General features: G+C 48.2%; 1 protein-coding gene across 1 annotated transcript; it reads right to left on the reverse strand.

Moving 5' to 3' along the window:
• Positions 1-1,979: 1,979 nt before the first annotated feature.
• LEMD2 (LEM domain nuclear envelope protein 2) lies at positions 1,980-14,894 on the reverse strand. The gene is made up of 9 exons (XM_048053687.2): positions 13,402-14,894; positions 12,069-12,109; positions 11,302-11,377; positions 9,953-10,029; positions 9,223-9,302; positions 6,717-6,862; positions 5,579-5,680; positions 5,392-5,494; positions 1,980-4,225 (listed from the first exon to the last, which is right to left on the reverse strand). Exons 1-9 carry the CDS (start codon positions 14,879-14,881, stop codon positions 4,075-4,077), a joined length of 2,256 nt encoding a protein of 751 aa, XP_047909644.2. The 5' UTR covers positions 14,882-14,894; the 3' UTR covers positions 1,980-4,074.
• Between the last annotated feature and the right edge of the window lie 3,598 nt (positions 14,895-18,492).

Below are 18,492 nucleotides of genomic sequence, written 5' to 3' on the forward strand. Positions count from 1 at the left end.
TTTTTTCTTCTCTGGTTCACGTTGATCTTTCCAGGAGAACTGGCATGGTGCCCTGTCTCCGCGTCCCATAAATAAGGCACAGCATCAGCTGTCATGTCAGCAGGAGACAAAACATTTAATGTGAGAGGCTTTAAATGGAAGCAGGAAATGAAAAGATAAAGGGCAAATTTTATTTTAGATCCCTTGTTGGTACATATTTTCCCTTCTGACAGCGAGGGGATGCGATGGCTTTATCAGCCCGCTGCTTGAGAGTTTATTTATAGAAACTTAATACTTTGCAAGAAAGCGGGAGGGGGATGTTAGCAGCTCAGGTTGGGTGAATGCACGGTGTTAGCAGAGCAATGAGCAGGGAAGGGAGACGAGCTCCCTCTTCTCTGAATGGAGCTGGGATTCTGGGAAAACTGCTAGTACCGTAGAAACCATCAACGCAGCCTGCACAGAACAAGCAGGAGCATGGCAGCAAGAGCGGCATCAAACCGGCCTTCTGTGCTCTCAAAATTGCAAATGAAAGGGGGAAGACTATCACGGAAAACATCCTGGCAACTCGGTTCAAAGCAAACATCCTCTAGCACATGTAATTACACCAAACTGAAGACTCTTTCCTAACCTTGAATACATTTCAGCTGTAACTTAGCAACCTAGACTGGGTGAAAGCATCTAAACAGGAATGCAGGTTCAGAGGAGAGATTTAGCCTCACGTTCCCTTTTGTTCCCATACCTTAGCAACAACTCCGCTCCGGAGAGGAGGCAGCTGGCTCCCACCGACTTCCACGGTAGCCACAGATCCAGTCACCTCTCATGCTGGCGGAAATCTGCCCCTTCATAATCCAGGCCTACATTACGAGAGTAATTAAATGTTGCTCTAACCAAACACGAGTGAGTCAACCCTGTCCACTGAAGTTACACAACGGTGACTCACGGACTACTCTCGCTGTCTCACGAGTAGGCTTTGGAGAAGTTAAAGCTCGTGGTGTACATGCTCTGAGTCACCGACGCTCAGGTGAGACAGGAATTGAAAACGCTCAGGCAAACAGATCCCAAGGACAACTTCCCAAGGACTTGCCAGCATTCATGCAAGATTTGCCTGTGTGTCTTCCACTCACTTTGCAACCTTGGAAACCTCGGGTATCTGGTAAATAGTCTGAAATGACTTTTTGCCTTCATTCTTGATATAAATATCCTCCCTTTCATAGTGCCTTGCAATAGACTTGCTTAGAGAGCATTAACCCATGGGACTCCAGGAGGGAAGCGTGGTGCCTGGTGACAGATGACAGCCCAGGAGCAAGGGCAGGGACGTCTGTCCCACTCCAGCACTGTATCCCACGCCCTCACCACCTCCCAAGTCTTCCTGCACCGTCACCTGGCATTTCACACCATGTCCCCAACACAAAGGCAAGCCAACCACGGCCTAAGGAGGTCCCAGCACACAGGATCAGCAGCAGCTTGGAGCAGAATCAAGACTTGGCGCAGAAGCTGTTGATGTCACACCCACTGCGCGAGGGATCTGCCTTTGAGAGAACAATGGCAAAACGTATGAAACTCGAGGCACCCTCAGTCACCGCAGACTTACTGTTCCGTCCCATTCCCCGCTTCGAGTAAATGCTTTACAGCGGACCGCAGGAATTCTGATCAAGCTGAACTAGTATTTACCGTACCACAACACCCAAAGCTGTCACTCTCTTCAAAACGCAGCTAAACAAGACAACTGCTTTTCATCCTCACCTCTACTTAATGCCAGCCATTCCCAAAACACGGATTTAATTTGCAACCAAACACTTGACACTCCTGGGCTATTGCGCGGAGATCACCGAGCGTCACAAGGATCCACATTGTCTCATTAGGCTGTCACGCAATCCCCATGCCATCTTCAGTGTTATACTTAGAAACTGACAGCTCTCCGGAGCAGGAACTACTTGATCTACATGAGCAAAAGCACTTGGAACAACCTGTGACTCCTCAATAAAAATAAAGGCAACCAATCATTTGTAATAAATTTATTTTATATATTGGTTTACAAAGCTAAATTGAACGTATAATAAACAGCACCAAGCCAGTTAAATTTATTCTACAAAAACAATTGTAATACAAAAACATGACTGCAATGCTTGACTCTTCACTCTGGATTTGGACGGTTAAAAAAAGTTAACCCAAAACCTGGAAACATTAAAAAAGGCTTAAGAACGTAGGCACTGGTGTTTGCAAAGATGACAGCAGTGAAGATCTTGTTACAACGTTTCAAAAGAATCAAGGCTGCCTTGGCTTTATTCCCTGTTTAGTGGTTAATGCCTTGAAGGCAGCTGTTGAGTCTCCTCTTTTGGTCAAACACCCTACCTTTGCAACCGAAACCAAACTACGGGGATAAGAGTCAACTCCATTCGGGACACCTCCCGTTTCATGCACAAGACCTCCTGCGTTTTGTTCCTCCCTCCACTCATTCTGGGTGATGTCTAGCAGGAGGCGTGCAAGGAGTCTCTGCCTTCCTTCCGCTGCAGCCTGCGGGACGCACAGCGCAACACCCCGCCAAAACCAGCAGCAGGGGGGGAGAGGTGCAGACTTCGTACAGGGAGGTGAGCGGGGACTGGCACGAGGAACCGACCTTCCACGTGGCATCCCCAACCTGCAAACCAGGCAGGAGCGCTCTGGCAGCCGTCCTAAGCTTACCTGCCAACCCAGAGCCTGCAGAGGAAGCTCTCCACCCATCCAGCATCGGAGATGAACGCAAACATTCACATGGTACCCAGAACGGTAAGATTAAAAACATCCGCTGGTTACATGGGTTCAGATATCTGCTGGCTTCTCTCTGCAGGTTTTACTAGCTTATGGCAGAAACGAATTTGGTCCCCGCTGTCTCAGTGGTGACCTGGACAGCAGTTTTACAGCACTGGGAAAAGTAGATTAACAGTATCTCCGCCCAGTCTAAGCTGCCATGCACTGGAGCCGTTTTCTTTGGAAGAAAAAAAAAAACCACACAAAAAAACCACAAAAACAAAAACCAGTCCTTTGTTGGATACAAAACCGAACTTAAGTAATTAAATTATGGCAGATAAAAAAGACAATGCCTGCAGCATGCACAGAGGATTGATCGCTGCTCCTTGTACCTGTCGCGAGGCTGCAGGAACATTGACTTGGCAACCCCTGCACTGACTCTCCAAGCATTGTAACAGCTCTGCTCTGACACACAGCACACACATTGCAGCTGCCCAGGATAAACATGTACATTCAGCCCCAATAAACTTTCCAAAGCTGCTCTTCAATAGCCCACGAAGCAGTCCCTTTGGCTGTAGCCACAAGAAAGCGCTTTCTGATACTTCCTATATTCTTCGCTTTCCACCCAAATTCCCCCCACCCCCCAGAAAACATAAAGCACAGAGATTGCAGACTTAAAAAGTGAAGCAGGATCACAAACGCTCCTCCAGCCCTCCCTCCCCAGCCCAGCCCAAACCATCAAGGCACATCAAACTGCCCTCCCTCTACGACGACCTCCACCTGATATTTTTTATTACTCATTTTCCCCATTTTTGAAGGGTGAAGCGGACACAAACATTCTCCCTTTAAGGAAGCAGCAAGTGCTTTCATCACTACCTTTGTGCTGATAAAATCAAATTCTAACAAAATGTATCTTTACTGCCACCCTAATGTTTCCATGGGAAATGTTAATCTCCTTTAAACACATTCCTTGATGGATGTTGCCACCAATTGGCTTTTGCAGAATTGAGGTCAAATTTTAAAAACCTAACCATTGTCAGAGAGATCCTAAGTCCCTTGATATCAGCTATAAAAATTTGTTCTTTTTAAAAAGTTGTTTTAGGCATGCTTGCCTACAGAAGCCAGATATCTGCTGGAAGGCTTTGGTGTGATTCTAGCTTCCCACCAGCTCAAGCCCATATTCTTTCCGAGCCAACATTATTGCCCTGAATTTTTGTGTGTGAAGATTTTCAGAAAGAAGAGCAAACAGATACGTGCAATCCCCAGCCCAAGGAGAGTAGGACCGTGACCTGCTCTTTCCCACCACCAGAGAAGGGACTGCCCCCTTGCAGAGGTTCATATCAACAGTTGCTCAACTTCTGCTCCTCTCTAGTGTTCTGAATCTGAGACGTACGAAGGCTGAGTCCATCTCCATACTAGCATATCCTCTCCTGCTACTCTGTGCGACTCTGTCTGAATCCGTGACTCGTTTGAAGCCAGAAACTCCACAGCTCTGTTCCAGACCCGCTTCATTTTTTTTCTGCGAGAAACAGCGACAAAAAGAAAATAAATTAGAATTGTATCCTTATTGTGCTTTCCTGCGTACAGCGATTGTGGCTGCTGATCAAGCTAGTGCTGGCTTCCTCCTGTTCCCTGTGCAGACAGCAAAGGAGATTAAACCAGAATTCTAGTTTAGAGGTGATTTCAGCTCAGGACATGAACACACGAGTCCTGCCAGTGGGGAAGATGAGACCCTCTGGCAGCACAAGCAATTGATGACTGCCCTGCATTTCCAGCCCGCTTCATGTTGCAGAGGCGCTCAATCTGCAAACTGCCCCCACCCCCTTGATCTCTCCCCTGCAGAGATCTCTCAGACCAGGGAGTTCATCCCGGTTTTGAATCAGTTTTCTCGTAATTCTGGGCACCACATACACAGAGATCAATTAAAACCAGCTGAAATAACTCCTTTTCCTACTGGTTGTATTGTGACTAATACAGAGGGAGAATGTTTAAGACTGCAGCACACACAGCATTCTGTGCTGCCAGGTGAACAAAGCAGCTCCATTTAACCAAAAGGTAAAAAAATAAAATAAAAAGTCCTGCAAAGATGAAGTAAGTGGCATGTAAACCACCAAGAACCAGGCTGCAGCCCTCTGGCCCCACCACCACCTTGACCACGCTTCCTTTTTGAAAAAGCATCAAACCCACCTATCTCAATGCTGCCCAACTTGAACTGGTAACTTTCCAGTCAAGCAACACAGACAACCACTTCAGAAGAGCCTCCCAATACCCTGTTCAATTCACGTAAAGGTTTGTCCTAAGAAGTGCGGCATCTTCTGGAGAACAAGATACCACGGCTCAGAAACAGGAGAGCATCCTAACACAGATCGGACGAAGGAGAGAAAATAAGATGCACCATGCCCAGGAAAAGCAAAATCCACTTACTGTGTAACAGAACAACGACAATAAACCCGTGTGACTGCACAAAATAGCAGCCCCTGGACTGTCATATTAATCTGCAGCAGGTTGAGACATAGCCTGAGTTATGTCAAAATCCTTTATGAAGTGAAAGGCCAGACAGACTTCTTGCAGTCCAGCTTCCCATCAACTGTCTGCTCACAGTCTGTCACCCAGTAACTGTAGTTTTGAGCTGAGGTGAATAACATCATGCTGACAACGCTCCTTCAAGAACAAACTTCAGCTCACCTGCTCTGAGGAGGGATGAGGCTGTCCCGAACGTGGAGGATGCCGACATAGGGATAACGCTCCAAATTACGTTCCCATTCCTTGTAATGGTCCTGCACAACGGCTAGAAGGCAGGAGGACAAAACAGTGAGACCTTAACGCTGCAGAGAGAACACTGCTACTTGGGTTTAGAGCTACTCGATTCTACCTATGATCTTCTTCACCATATCATACATGGCTTGCTCCTCTTCCTCCATCTTCCGCCAGCGGTATCTAAGGAAGAGCAGGATCCCCCAGAGAGTTATCAGACCTAGAAGAATAAAAAACAAATAGAATTCAATACTGACATACGTGTACTTTGCTTGATGCTAGCAGTTTTATTTTTGATACCTCCCTGGAAGCAGCATTCTTCCTCCCTGCTACTCAGGCCTGCTTGGAACTGAATCCAAGCATTTCATTTTGTTCACCACGGCAGCTGCACCCCACAAAACTGTTGGTACTGACAACATCTGCAGCAGCAGAACACGCGTGCTTGTGGGAGGTGGTCAGAAGGCCTCATCACAGACTTTTTCTCCCCTACTAGAAACCTCAGCATGACCACAGGGCTGTAATTGTCTAAATCCCAGAGCTCTCTCCTTGCTAGAGGCCTCCCCCACAATAATCACTTAGGAAGACTGTCAAGCTCCACTGCTCCGAAGATAGCTCCTTGATAAGGAGATAAAGCCTGGGGCTGCAGTGCCAGCCTGAAATTCAGATCTATATTGAAGGTTTAGCATTGACAAATGTCCCTGTTACAACATGAGCTAACTTTAGCATCTCAGTCTCTACAATAAACATAACTATCCCCTTTCACCCCCACCTTGTCTGGCTAGATTATAAACTCTTCTATTCAACACTCATCTCTTGTTATCACCTTGCTCAGGAAGACTTCTGTCTCGGCTGGGGCATGACAGACTATTCCAATAAAACCTGTAACACTGGAATGCTACAAGTCATTACTAAAGAGTCCAGAAGACTTCGTAGCCTTGTGCACGAAGAAAAAGAAAAAATGAACCTTTTAGGTAGGTTAACGTGCTTATTCTGCAGACCACAGTAATGGGTACTTGAGGAATACTCAGACAGCTAATCAGCTTGCTGATTTAAAGTGTTAAGCACTCACAGCACAAGAGCAGGTCTACAGGTCTCTCTCTATTGCCAGAACAAAGGTTAATTAGAAATTAACTCATCAGCAGATTTATTTCACCACTGTTAGTAATTTCATACAGCTGGAAAAATGTGTGAGCACATGCGTGTTCATCTCTACAGCCAGCAAGGGGAAAAGCTGATTAGAAACACTGACAACTTACTCCAGAAAAACAGGAAAAGGTTCATGATGGCAGTGACTACTGCCCGACGGAAACGGCAGCCGAGACCCATCTGAGGATGGGCCGATTCGAGACAGACCACTTGCTCCACCTTGGTAACTGGCTCAGAAAGGTCTTTGCCTTTCAACCTGATGGGAAGAGGCAGAAAATCTTCAGTGAAGAGAGAACAAACTCCAACTAACTGCAGTCTTTAATCAAGAGAGGGAGAACAAACAGACTGCAGATGCAGTAACTCGTTCTATACACCACAAAGAAAATACACCAACATCCTTTCAACTCCTCTTTTCCAGAACATTTTGGGACTGGCTGCTTAGCAAGGAATGGATATGGCTTTAGAAAAGGCAGCAGGGCTGGAACTCCCACTGGTAAACTGAAGTCTCCCTCTGCAGACTCTTTGACAGCACCTCTCAGCGTGCAGAAGATTAAACTTTAAATTGGATTCCCACCTCCCAGCACAGAGAAATGGAAATGTTTACTGAGTCACTCATCAGCAATTGCAGAGAGAGCAGTTGAGGGAGACTGCAAATGTCCATGGAGGTTGCGCTGTTCTCCTCAGTACAGATGAGCATAAACAGTTTAGCTAGAAAAGTGACAACACATCAACTGTATCTGCAGTGAGAAACAGACACACCCTCAGAAAGCATTCACGGCAAAATCGATAACACATCCTCCTGCAAAATCACTCGTCCACACCTGCTGTGCTAGCCGATACGCTTTTAACTCCCTTCTTTATACACAGATCTACACTGATGTGGTTTCCTTATTAGATACTCTAAGCCAACAGGCATCAAGCAAACCAAGTGAGAGCCATCAGATTCGGAGGAGTTAGACTAAAGGGGATTTCATTTTTTTTAAGCTACTAATTCATTCTAGGTTTGCAATGAATAACCTATTAGACAAAGACGTTTTCTCAATTTACTAGCGCACAGCTCACAAACTGCTGACAGCTTGTATTTGGTTACTGGATTCTACAGTAGTTGGAGACACACAGTTGTTTCCCATCCCTTTGTCTTATTTACAATCCAAATTCCATGAAAATATTTAAAATATGCAGGAGAATCACCGAGTGCGGAGCTCATTTTCAGTTCTGCCTCTCAGACTAGCACCTAGAAAAATAACCTCACGTAGCGTTTGCTAAAAATGCCACCCGCAGGTTTTTAAGCATGCTGAACACTCGTTCTGCACGCTACGCAGACTTCATGAAAGTGGATCCATTTGGCGAACAGCCGGCAAAATTGCTAATTATGAAAATAAAAAAAAAGGGAATATATCGTACCACAAGGCTCCTGACACGAGCACTGCTCCCGTACGAAAATATAAATTTGAAAACTCTGGATCCCAGCCCACCCACAAATCCAAGCCTGCCACCAGGAAAACAATATCCTGTCCTGGGAATTTGCCACGCACCAGGAATCAGAGTAGTAGACACTGTCTGATCATTAAATCACAGCAGCAGCCACCGAAATTTTTTAGGGAAAAAAATAAAGCAGTGCCAATTCATACAAGCTATGCCCATAAGCTCCAGCATTACTACTGTTACAATTCATTTAATCAGAGATACATTCAGCAATATTAAAATGTAAACAAATGTTCAACTTCAGAGGTAACATACAGTGGAGGCAGCCCACACTTCCCAGAGGCAGGTAATAATGTCTGCGGACTCTGGATAACAGTCTTTCATTAGATTATGGCCTGAACGTTGTATTTTTTACCTGAAGAAACTAGAATTTCTGCCGTTTCTCATGTACTGAAGTGGGCGGTAGCCAAGAAACCCTAAAGAATAAAGCCCCACTGGTGACTGACCAACCCCTACATAGTCCCAGTCTGTTCATTTCAACACGTACTGTGTGTTCTGCCAAAAAGACAACTGACACTAAAGAAAAGATACCAACCATTCAACAATCTATTTCCTCTCTTCCTCATAAGAACTTGCTCCAAAGGATCCCAAAGCATGTGGGCTGTTACCTACTGAAGAGAACGCTTCCCTGACCTATATAACCCAATCCCGCTGGTCAAAGGATGAAGTTCCACACGATACTGAAGCTCTGACTACAGTAAGAGTACTGAAGGAAAGCATTATCTGGGCAAAAAGTGGGTACGTGGGCACGTTTAACAAGAGTACTGTAGTCAAAAGACTGTGGGCAAGACATCAGGACCACTACTTCTAAACCCTGCAGGAAGCACAAGGCAGCAGTTGAGAGCCACAAGCAGCCGTGACCTCAGATTTCTACTTCATCTGCGAAACAGCGCGTTCGTGAACGCAATGTCCCCCAGTGCAAAGGCTGGGAAACACGCTCGGAAGGAATGTCTGCAGCTGCCAATCTCTGCAGCAGGACCGTACGGTTTATTTGGAACCTGGCCTACCAAACACTGACAAAGCCAATCTCAGATTATCTTTCGAAATCTAATGACATACCGCACAGGATGTCAAATTACAGAGCAGCCAACGCCGAGAAACGTGATTTTGAAACAGTGGGCTTCCACTTACCATATTCCTAAATCCTTGTTACTGTTCAGCATCCAGTGCAGGGCAGCTTCAAACTTCTGTGGGGAACTACCAGTTATATTCTGTACAGAAGAATCCATAAGAAGATTAGTTCTCCATTCATTTAAAATACCAAATAACATTATTTTATTACAGTAGGGGGAGAATTTATTCTATACAGTCTGTCCCTAGGTTAATTCTTATCATAATTCTGCAAACCGAAGGAAGGAAAACTGCATCTGAAGCTTGGTCTGGACTGAAATCTTCTGACTCCGGTAGATGATGCATGAAGCACTCTGTAAAATAACACTATCCCAGACTGTTAAGACTAACCACTAAATACAACATAATCTTACTGACAGTTTACCATGAAAGAAATGGAATGCTAGATCAAAGCAGTCTGTCTTCTGACACTTTTGGGTATAGAAAAATCTTTCTTCTGCCCAGCCCTCAATCCAGGGAAATTTCTGGTTTCACAAGACTGATGACTATGGCGAAACAACAAACCATTAAGTTAGATTTACAGGGGCTGAATCAGAGATGTAGGAGAAGATTATTTTCAAACGAACTGCTGAGAACAGGACTGGCCAAAGGGGAGACTAGAGATATGGGAAAGAATCAAAACTGGATGAGGAAGTAAAACAGATGGTGAATTGCTTTAGTATCTATTATTTATTGCCTTGTAAGAGACTAAGCACTATGTTATAACAATAGCTGTTCACAGCCTACTCACCACCACGTGATCCCTTGCTTCACTAACCCAAATGCATTTGCTTTTTAGATTCTCAGGGTTTCCGCATTCAAAATTACCTGGTAAAAAAGTCAAAGAGAAATCATGGGTTTTTTTTTAAAAAGCCTTCGAACGCTTCAGAAACACACTGAACTGTCTATAAATGCTACCCTTTAAATTCAGCTATAGCTCTGGGCAAAATGATTACAAGGTGAGATTTATATGGTAGGCAGATAAGATTATGACTATTAATAAAACGCTCAGCCACTGCATATAGGTTGGAAAGGGGCAATCAAACCTCATGTTTCAGTGTGTGAACTATTCAACACAGAGTGAGGGGAAAAAATACTATTTCTTCACTTTGCAGAGTATGTAACTGCCTCTCTGACCTAAAGCCCTGCAGAGGGGCTCCTTCCATCAAGCATCAAAGACTGCAATGCTGAAGTTCCAGCTTAACACACAAAATGCTTCTAAGAAGCCTATAGCCCAGCTCTGCCTTCTACACAGGCAGAAGAATATTGGCCAGGAACTTGGGCTTCTACATCGTGCTTCACAAAGCTGTCTAAACAAATGTGCTAAGGGACTATGTAAAACTGGTGGGTATTGCACAATATGAAGTCTGGTTTGAAAAGCTTTAGCAATTCTGTGAAATTCAAGTTATCTAAAGGATTCAGCCCTGCTGAGGGCTGAAATCAGGAAAATGGAACTTACGCACCATTACTGATTAACACTATTATCTAAAAACCAACAAAAAAAAAAAGGTTTTACTTGTCCACTGAACTTCTAGCAGCCTTCTCCAACACAAAATACTAGTTATGGATTGGACTGGCGCATATATGGTAGAACCTGGCTAACTACTGCGTGGGGTTAGCTCCTCGGCCAAGTGAACCTGTCTTAACTCAAGACCGAGGAAACACAGAAGCATTCCCATCATCAGCTACCACATTTCAGCAGAGAACTGGCAGTTTCTTAAGTCGCTTCAACTCCATTTGTAAGAACATGCTGGTTTACACTTACTGGCTCTGAGTGTCTTGAAGACAATTTCAAGATACTTGTAGGAAAGAACCATAAAGCTGAATATTTGCACCTCAAGTTCCCAATACATCAAGTGTAAGGAACACTTGCTCCACAAGAGCACAGTGATATAAGCGCATTAGCTAAGCACTATTCAGATTAAAAATAAACACATCTTTTTCTATTTTTCTATTACCTGACTTTCTCAGAGCTCTTCAAGTGGAACTGACTGTTCCACAAACCCCTCTCTTCAAACTAAGGTTAAAAATGTCCAGACAGCTGGGAGAGGCAGTTTGTTGAACGTTCACAAGTGCTTTATAATGACAATTGGAACTCACCGGCTTGTATGGACAAGTAGTTATACAACTCATGCAGCACGTTCATTATAACGTCCTTGTGCTTGGCTTGACAGAACTGAAAGTCAGAAACAGGTAACAAACATGAATAGACTGGCAGCAACAGGGCAGCAGTCAGACTAGCTAAAAAACGTCAAAATGAAATACCAGCAGTGGGGTTTGGCTCAGTTCTGCATCACTAGTTCAAATTAAGCACGCCCACAGCAAAGAGCTGCAGTTTCTGAGTCAAAAGCGAGCTTGCACATCCTGCAGAAGCGCCACCGACTTCCCCAGCTCGTTGCCCAGGCTGCACCACAGACACCCCGTAGATCAACTCTGCATGCCCCAAACGTCACAGGAGACCAACCATAACGCTGAATCCACCGCATTTTTTTTTCCTCTCGAAATAACGCATTATGATAAAAAAAATAGGGCTATGCAAACAATTTGAAATGAAGTTCAGGGAACCGGATTAAGTCTTGCATTGTTGAAGCTGAACACAGGTAGAGCTCTGTCTGTAAACCAATATCACTTCTGTTACAACTGTTAAAGAAACTGATTCGCATAATCAGGAATTTAATTTGTTATCTTTCAGAGTCTCATACACAACCCCAATTTAATCTGGCCCATTAATTCCAACTCATGAAATCAAAAGATAGAACTAATAGTTTTACAGTGATACTGATAGTGGTGGAAGCTCCCCAGAATAATTACTCTTCTGTGAGAATCCCCAATCCCCAATACTTGAAGATAAATAAGTATATGCTTACATCATCTGTTCTTTTGTCACAATCCACATGCAAAAGATTAACTACGGGAGAGAAGAAGGGGAAGAAAAGTTAGCTGGCTGCAAAACAACAGCTTTGATCAAGAAAGCAATTATTTTCTTTAAAAAAGGCTCTACTTTCACATCTGATTCTGCTGTTCTTAATCGTACTTTGCACAGTACCTTGCACATTCAAAGCACTGCTTTGGCAGGCGGTGCTGAAAGCAGAACAAATAAAAGTGGTTTTGTACCAGGGTGAAGACGATGAACCCCATTCATCTGCAAAGTAAAAATTGTGGCCCAAGTGTCTTAACAGCTCCTGTTTAAGTAGATGCGAGTAGATGAAAACGTGCACTGATCTTTTGCAATCTAGTAATGGCACTCGCTGTATGCCACGGTCACCTGAAATATCACGGTGATAACAAGGATTTAAATCAAGCCTTTGCACGGAAGAAGCAGCAGGTCTATTTTAGTCGGAGCTGTTAGTTCTGCAGCTTACGGCCTCTGGTTTAACAGCTGCCTCCTGCCCTGACAACTGGATACGGACTGGCCACGGGTGGGTCATGCACTCCCTTCTAGCACTGTTAGCTACCTGTGCACTTAAAAGAGTGCTCAGCTGTGCTGCAAGATTTGCTTTAAAATACCATTGGAAATGCATAACGACGTTCTAAAGGGCCCGTCAGAAATTCAGTGACGTCGGATAGCTTTATTCTGGCTCTGAGGAACCAGGACACATCCTAGCACGCACGAAGTGCACGAACATCCACAAGCAGTACGCCCAGTTTCAGGATTGACGCCTTCCAAACCAAAACTCTTTGCTCAGTTCAAAGCCATAAAGCGTCAATATTTCAATTTGCTCTGGCTGGGGAACTCTGCTCTATAAGCACGGTGATGGGGAAGCCCTTTGTCATATCCCACTGAAGCTCTGCTACACTTCAAGTGCAGAAGTACCAATTCAAACTCCGTACTTCTCTGTGGCCAGTGCTTTGCTGAGTCTAACATTAAAACACGCCACAGACAGTTACGCGGGCATTATGTGACACAATGGACAATCGTAAAATACTTCCTGGCAGGAACGTTGCTCTCCGTAAAACCCGGGGTTTTGAAAAACTGAAGGCCAAACTCAATTGAGGGAAAAAAAAAAAAAAAAGCACACACTTGACTGACTTTCAATGACAGTAACAAGGTTTCCCAAGGACAAGGGGAAAGGCAAATAGGGACAGAAATAGAGGTGTCAAGTTATGGCACTGGTAATGATAAATCTGACGGTGATAAAAGTAATAAAGGGAAATCAGGAAAAGTAAAGTTTAAAAACAGGATTAAAACAGTGCACGTACAGTTCTCCTCTCCCTTGTCAAGCCAGCCTGACCCAATCATCTTCACCATGAGGATGCCCAGAAAAATCATCAGCAGCACAAAGCTGGCAAGGAAAAGGAACTTGGAGAGGTAGTACTCGAGGCCTTTGCCCTTTCCTTCCGTCCGCTGCCTGGGGGCTGTCCGCAGCAGCTTCGTGCGGGGAGTTATTCCCTGTCCTGCTGCCGACGCATCCCAGCGGCTGCCCGAGGCCAGCCCCGCGCTGCTCGCAGAGCTCCAGGGGAGCCGCCGGGCCAGTCCCCCTGCCCAGCTGCCAGGCTTCGGCTCCCTGTCCTCCTTCCTCCGAACACCGGACAGCAAATCCTCTTCCCCTCTCCCAAACTGGTGGCCCAAGCCAGAACGTGCCGCTGCAGTTCCCCAGTGGGTGCTGGGCGCTACCTCGCTCTCCTGCTTCCACCAGCTGTAGGAGGACAGACCCTTCCTTTCCCCTGCTGTCTCTGACAGAGACGGGGAGCTCTGCCCTGTAATTCGCCCTAGCGATGCACCCCAGCTGCTCCTAGATGTCAGGTGCCCGCTCCCATCGCTGGAAAGGGGTTTGGAGCTCAGCCCCCCGCTTCTGCCCGTGGACGTGCCCCAGGAGGATTCGGAGCTCAGCCCCCCAGCCCCATCCAGGGGCGTCCTCAGCCCAGCCCTGGCGCTGAGCCCCCCGCCCCTCTCCACAGATGTGCTCCACTGGGATGAGGAGCTCGACTCCCGAAACCCATCCAGGGACGGCCTGGACACATCGCTGAGCCCCCTGCTTCTCTCTGCAGAGCTACTCCAATGCACTGAGGAGCTTGAACCCCGAAACCCATCGGTGCCCAGCGCTGGCCCCCCACCGAGCCCCCCACCTCTCTCTGCAGACGTGCCCCATTGCGACACGGGGCTCAGCCCCCCAAACCCATCCAGGGCTGCCTCTGGCCGAGCCGTGAGCCCCCCGCTCCTCTCCCCGGCCGTGTCCCAGTGGGAAGCGGAGCCGAGCCCCCGGGCCGAGCCCCCCTCAGCCCTGCCGCTGTACCGGGACCCCCCCCAGGCCAGCCTGCCGCTCTCCCCTGAGGCCTCCCAGCGGGACACTGGCGGCTGCCCCCTCTCCTCCTCCTCGTCCTCCTCCATCTCCTCGTCCTCCATCTCCTCATCCTCCTCCTCCTCCTCATCCTCCTCCCTGCCGCTGCGGCTGAAGCCGAGGCGAGGCCGGGAGGGCGAGGCCTGCCGCGGCCTGCCGGAGCTGCGGGCCGGGCTAGGCGGGGCTCCGCGGCCCCTGCGCTTCGCCGCCGCCACCTCGGCCCGCAGGCGGCCCAGCTTCTTCACGTAGACCTTGCGGGTGGTGTCGGTGATGGGCCCCGGCCGGTAGCCGAGCGCCACCAGCTCCTTGCGGAGCTCCGCGTCCGTCAGCTCCGCCATGGCCGCGGCCGGGCTCCGGGCCTCGCCGGAAGGACTCGGCCGACGAGGAAGCGCCGCCGCCATCTTGGGAAGGGCTCGCGGCCCCCGCCGGGCGGCCATGTTGGGAAGGGCGGGAGGGGGCCTCAGGCGGCGTCCCTCTGCCCCCGTGGGCGGCGCCGTATAAAGAATGGAGTTATTAAGGTTGGAAAAGACCTTCAAGATCATCTGGTCCAACCGTCCGCCTATCACCACCATCACCCGCTAAACCACGTCCCTAAGCACCACGTCCAACCTCTCCTTGAACACCCCCAGGGACGGTGACTCCCCCACCTCCGTGGGCAACCCGTCCCAACGCCTGACCGCTCTTTCTGAGCAGAAATGTCTCCTCATTTCCCACCTGAACCTCGCCTGGCCCAACTTGAGGCCGTTCCCTCTGGTCCTGTCCCTGGTTACCTGTGAGATGACTCCGACCCCCAGCTCCCCACACCTTCCTCTCAGGGAGTTGCAGAGAGCAGCGAGCTCTGCCCTGAGCCTCCTCTTCCCCAGACCAAACACCCCCAGCTCCCTCAGCCACTCCTCACAGGACTTGTGTCCCAGGCCCGTCACCAGCCTCGTAGCTCTTCTCTGGACACGGCCCAGGGCCTTGATGTCCTTCTTGTAGAAGATTGTGAAGGTCGAGTGAAGGCACTTCTCAGGGAGGGAATGGTGCTGAGCGGGAGCTGCTGCCCACCCCAGGAGAGGGAACAGGGGGAGGAATGGGGAAAGCAAGATGCAAACAGCCTTAGCATCCCCAGCCGACCAGTGCCACTGCCCTGTCACCCTGAGAGCCACACTGTACTGGAGGGAGTAGGGGTGGTGAGCTCCTCTCGCCTCGCTCCAACCAAGCGATACCAATTTTTGACACTTTTAGGGACATTTATGAGGAGTAAGAAGTGTCTTTCCCTGCCACCTGCCACCCCCCTACACATGTTTTCCTCATCCCTTTCCTCTCTGCCAAGTTACAGTCGTTGAACTGGCACCTGCCAGGCGGGCTGGCACTTTGCCACCGCTTTGGGCAGGATCAGGATCTGGGTCCCGGGGATTTTTTCCGGGGAAGGAGGTTCCTTACATATTTGAAGCCTAAAAAGGCAAAACCAAATGTCAACTCGAAAATTTATTTTGGCACAGCAGTGATGTACAGTAATTGCTTTTTCCTGCTGCCGCCTGTAAAGAAAGTAATGAAAGTGGCTGAAATACTGTGGCTTAATATCAGAATTTAATTAAAGATAATGAAAAAGTGGTGATGAATGCTTGCAGACTGTCTGTGCATCGCCGTTTTTGTGATCGACGGATGACACCAGAGCCATGGAAACATCCCAGTGCCACAGGAGTGGGACCTGCAGGGAAGGGGCTGTGGAAGAGCCCTGGCATGGCCACCTGCCACTCACCTCTGTGAGGATGGAGAACAGCAGGACACAGAAACCTCCTCTGTGTCCTCAGCTTAGACGTTGCATCTTGTACAATTCCAGCAAGTGAGGGCATCTTTGATTTTAATGACTGCCTTAAACACAAGGCAAGTCAGCCAGGCTCTCAGCTTCCTCTTGCCCTCCTTTCACGCTCACTTTGCTGTCGTGCCCTTCTAATTCAGGGCATCAGACAAGGCTCGCCTTGCTCTTCCTGATTTATGTGAGAAAGCAGCAACAAGATACTGAGATTTGTTAATCTGGTTAGCAACAACAAATATACACTTAGTAGAGGCCAGGGAGCCCATTAAAAGAGCATACTCAGTTCCGATGGGAAGTGTGAATGTGCGAAGCCGAGCCTCCCCTGCTCACTAAGTGGAAAGCACAACTGACAGCTAATAATTTGGAGTAGTGTCTAATGTAAATACAGAATTAGAATATGCTCTTAGTATACAGTTTCTGAAAGCTCACAGCTTGCAGACAGTTTGGAGAAGCTCTGCCTAGACTTGCAGATGCATGCTGGTATCTAAGCATGAGCTCATACAAGCTCATGAATTAAGTGAATTCCTCTTGCTTGAGGAGAGCAGAGCAGAGCAGAGCAGAGTACCACTCTTCACCTTCGTTTGCTTCTGGAAGTCAGGGAAGCTGCAGCAGCTGGCCCAGCATTGTGTGACCTTCAGAGTGGAGAACACGGGAGTGGTATTTGAGAGTTGGAGGACTAGGGAAAAGTTGTGATTCTTTTGCAGAAGGGAGGTTGGCAGGGCCAATGCTCAGCAGAAATAGATGTCTCCTTGTGGAGAGAAATCCACTGCCCCTCTTCCTTCTTCCCTAGCAAGCCAGCCCTTGGGAGCATCACTGCCTTCCCTGAAGGTACCTGAACACCATGGAGAAGAAGGCAGGAGAAGACAGCCTCTCAGAGATGACAGAGGGCATAGCCCCATGGACAAACACCTATTTGTTCCCATTATCTTGCCAGCAGTGCTGCTGGTGAGGTTGACAATGGACCTTCTGTTTCGTGCAGCCCCTTCATCAGCCACACAGCCCTGGGCGGCAGCAAAGGCTGCCGGGGCGAGCACAGCCCTGCCGAGGCTGCAGATGGGCTGTGATGCTCAGAGATCCTTGGCTGAGGAAAGCCAGTTCCCAGCCCACAGTGGGAATATCTTGGCTGTAAATATCCTGAGCTGGCTGTGGGAAGATGGGACAGTGAGGACGGGACACCCTCCACCTGTCCTGCTAGCCCAGAAGCTGTCTTAGGCTAGCTGGCAGTGACTCAGCTATCGAACGGGAAGAGCAGGCGTGCCATGCTGTCTGCTTCTCCTCCTGAAGCACCAAGACAGGAGTGGTATAAGCAGAGGGGTAGAAATAGATCTGCACCATCTTTACCCGGTGCCTGGAGGGGAGCATGCTGCATTCCCAAAAGCACGTCAGCAGATGACTGCCCACCCCTGACAGAGGGGCTGCCAGAGAAACCGCCATCCCACCCCCACCTCTTATCCCATGGTATTTGGGCGACGGTCCTGCATATGCCACTAGGGGAAGTGTCAAATCTTACTTGGGAGCCGACTGTGCCGATTTAACACCCTGTCACTCACAGCCACGGCACAGGTGTGACCCAAGAACACCACTTCTTGTCCTCTTCGTATGTCGTGTCCTCAGCCTGCCGAGCTTAGGTTAGAAAGGGGGTGCCACTTTCATCCATTTCTCTCGTCCTCCTCCTTTCCAGCCTCTCTTCCCCCAGCTGTTCGTGCTGCCATGGAACCTGTTTGGTTTCTGGAGCAGCAACATCTTCCTACCTGCTTGCAGGCGTGGACTTCAGCGCTGCTGGCTGAGCCATGACAAAGCAGCCTGCTGGGGGCACTGTGCATACAGATGTGTCCTGCGACTTGGAACCCCTTTTTCGTCTTAACCAGATAGGTCCCTGACTGCAGGAGTCACGTCTGGGAGGGTGGTTGGGGTGAATATCTGCTTTGTTCCCACTACTCAAGCCTGCAAGTTGGAGGGAATTTTATTCCGAAAGCTGAAGGCCCCCTTGCACTTCGGTGCACGTTTGGACAGTACGGTTACTGCTGCAGAACAAGAGAGAGGGTTCATATGGTTATTGTCGCAAGCAGCCATGCATCCCACAGCTCATTTATACCTCGGTCAGCTGGGAACAGGGCACAACCAAGGACTGGGGTGAAAGCAGAGCTTGCTGCTGCAGCCCAGCAATGGCTTGTGTGGGTCAAAATGCAGAGGGAGACATCCCAGTAAAGG

Source organism: Anser cygnoides, chromosome 25 (genome assembly GCF_040182565.1).
Source record: "Anser cygnoides isolate HZ-2024a breed goose chromosome 25, Taihu_goose_T2T_genome, whole genome shotgun sequence".
Taxonomy (NCBI): Eukaryota; Metazoa; Chordata; class Aves; order Anseriformes; family Anatidae; genus Anser; species Anser cygnoides.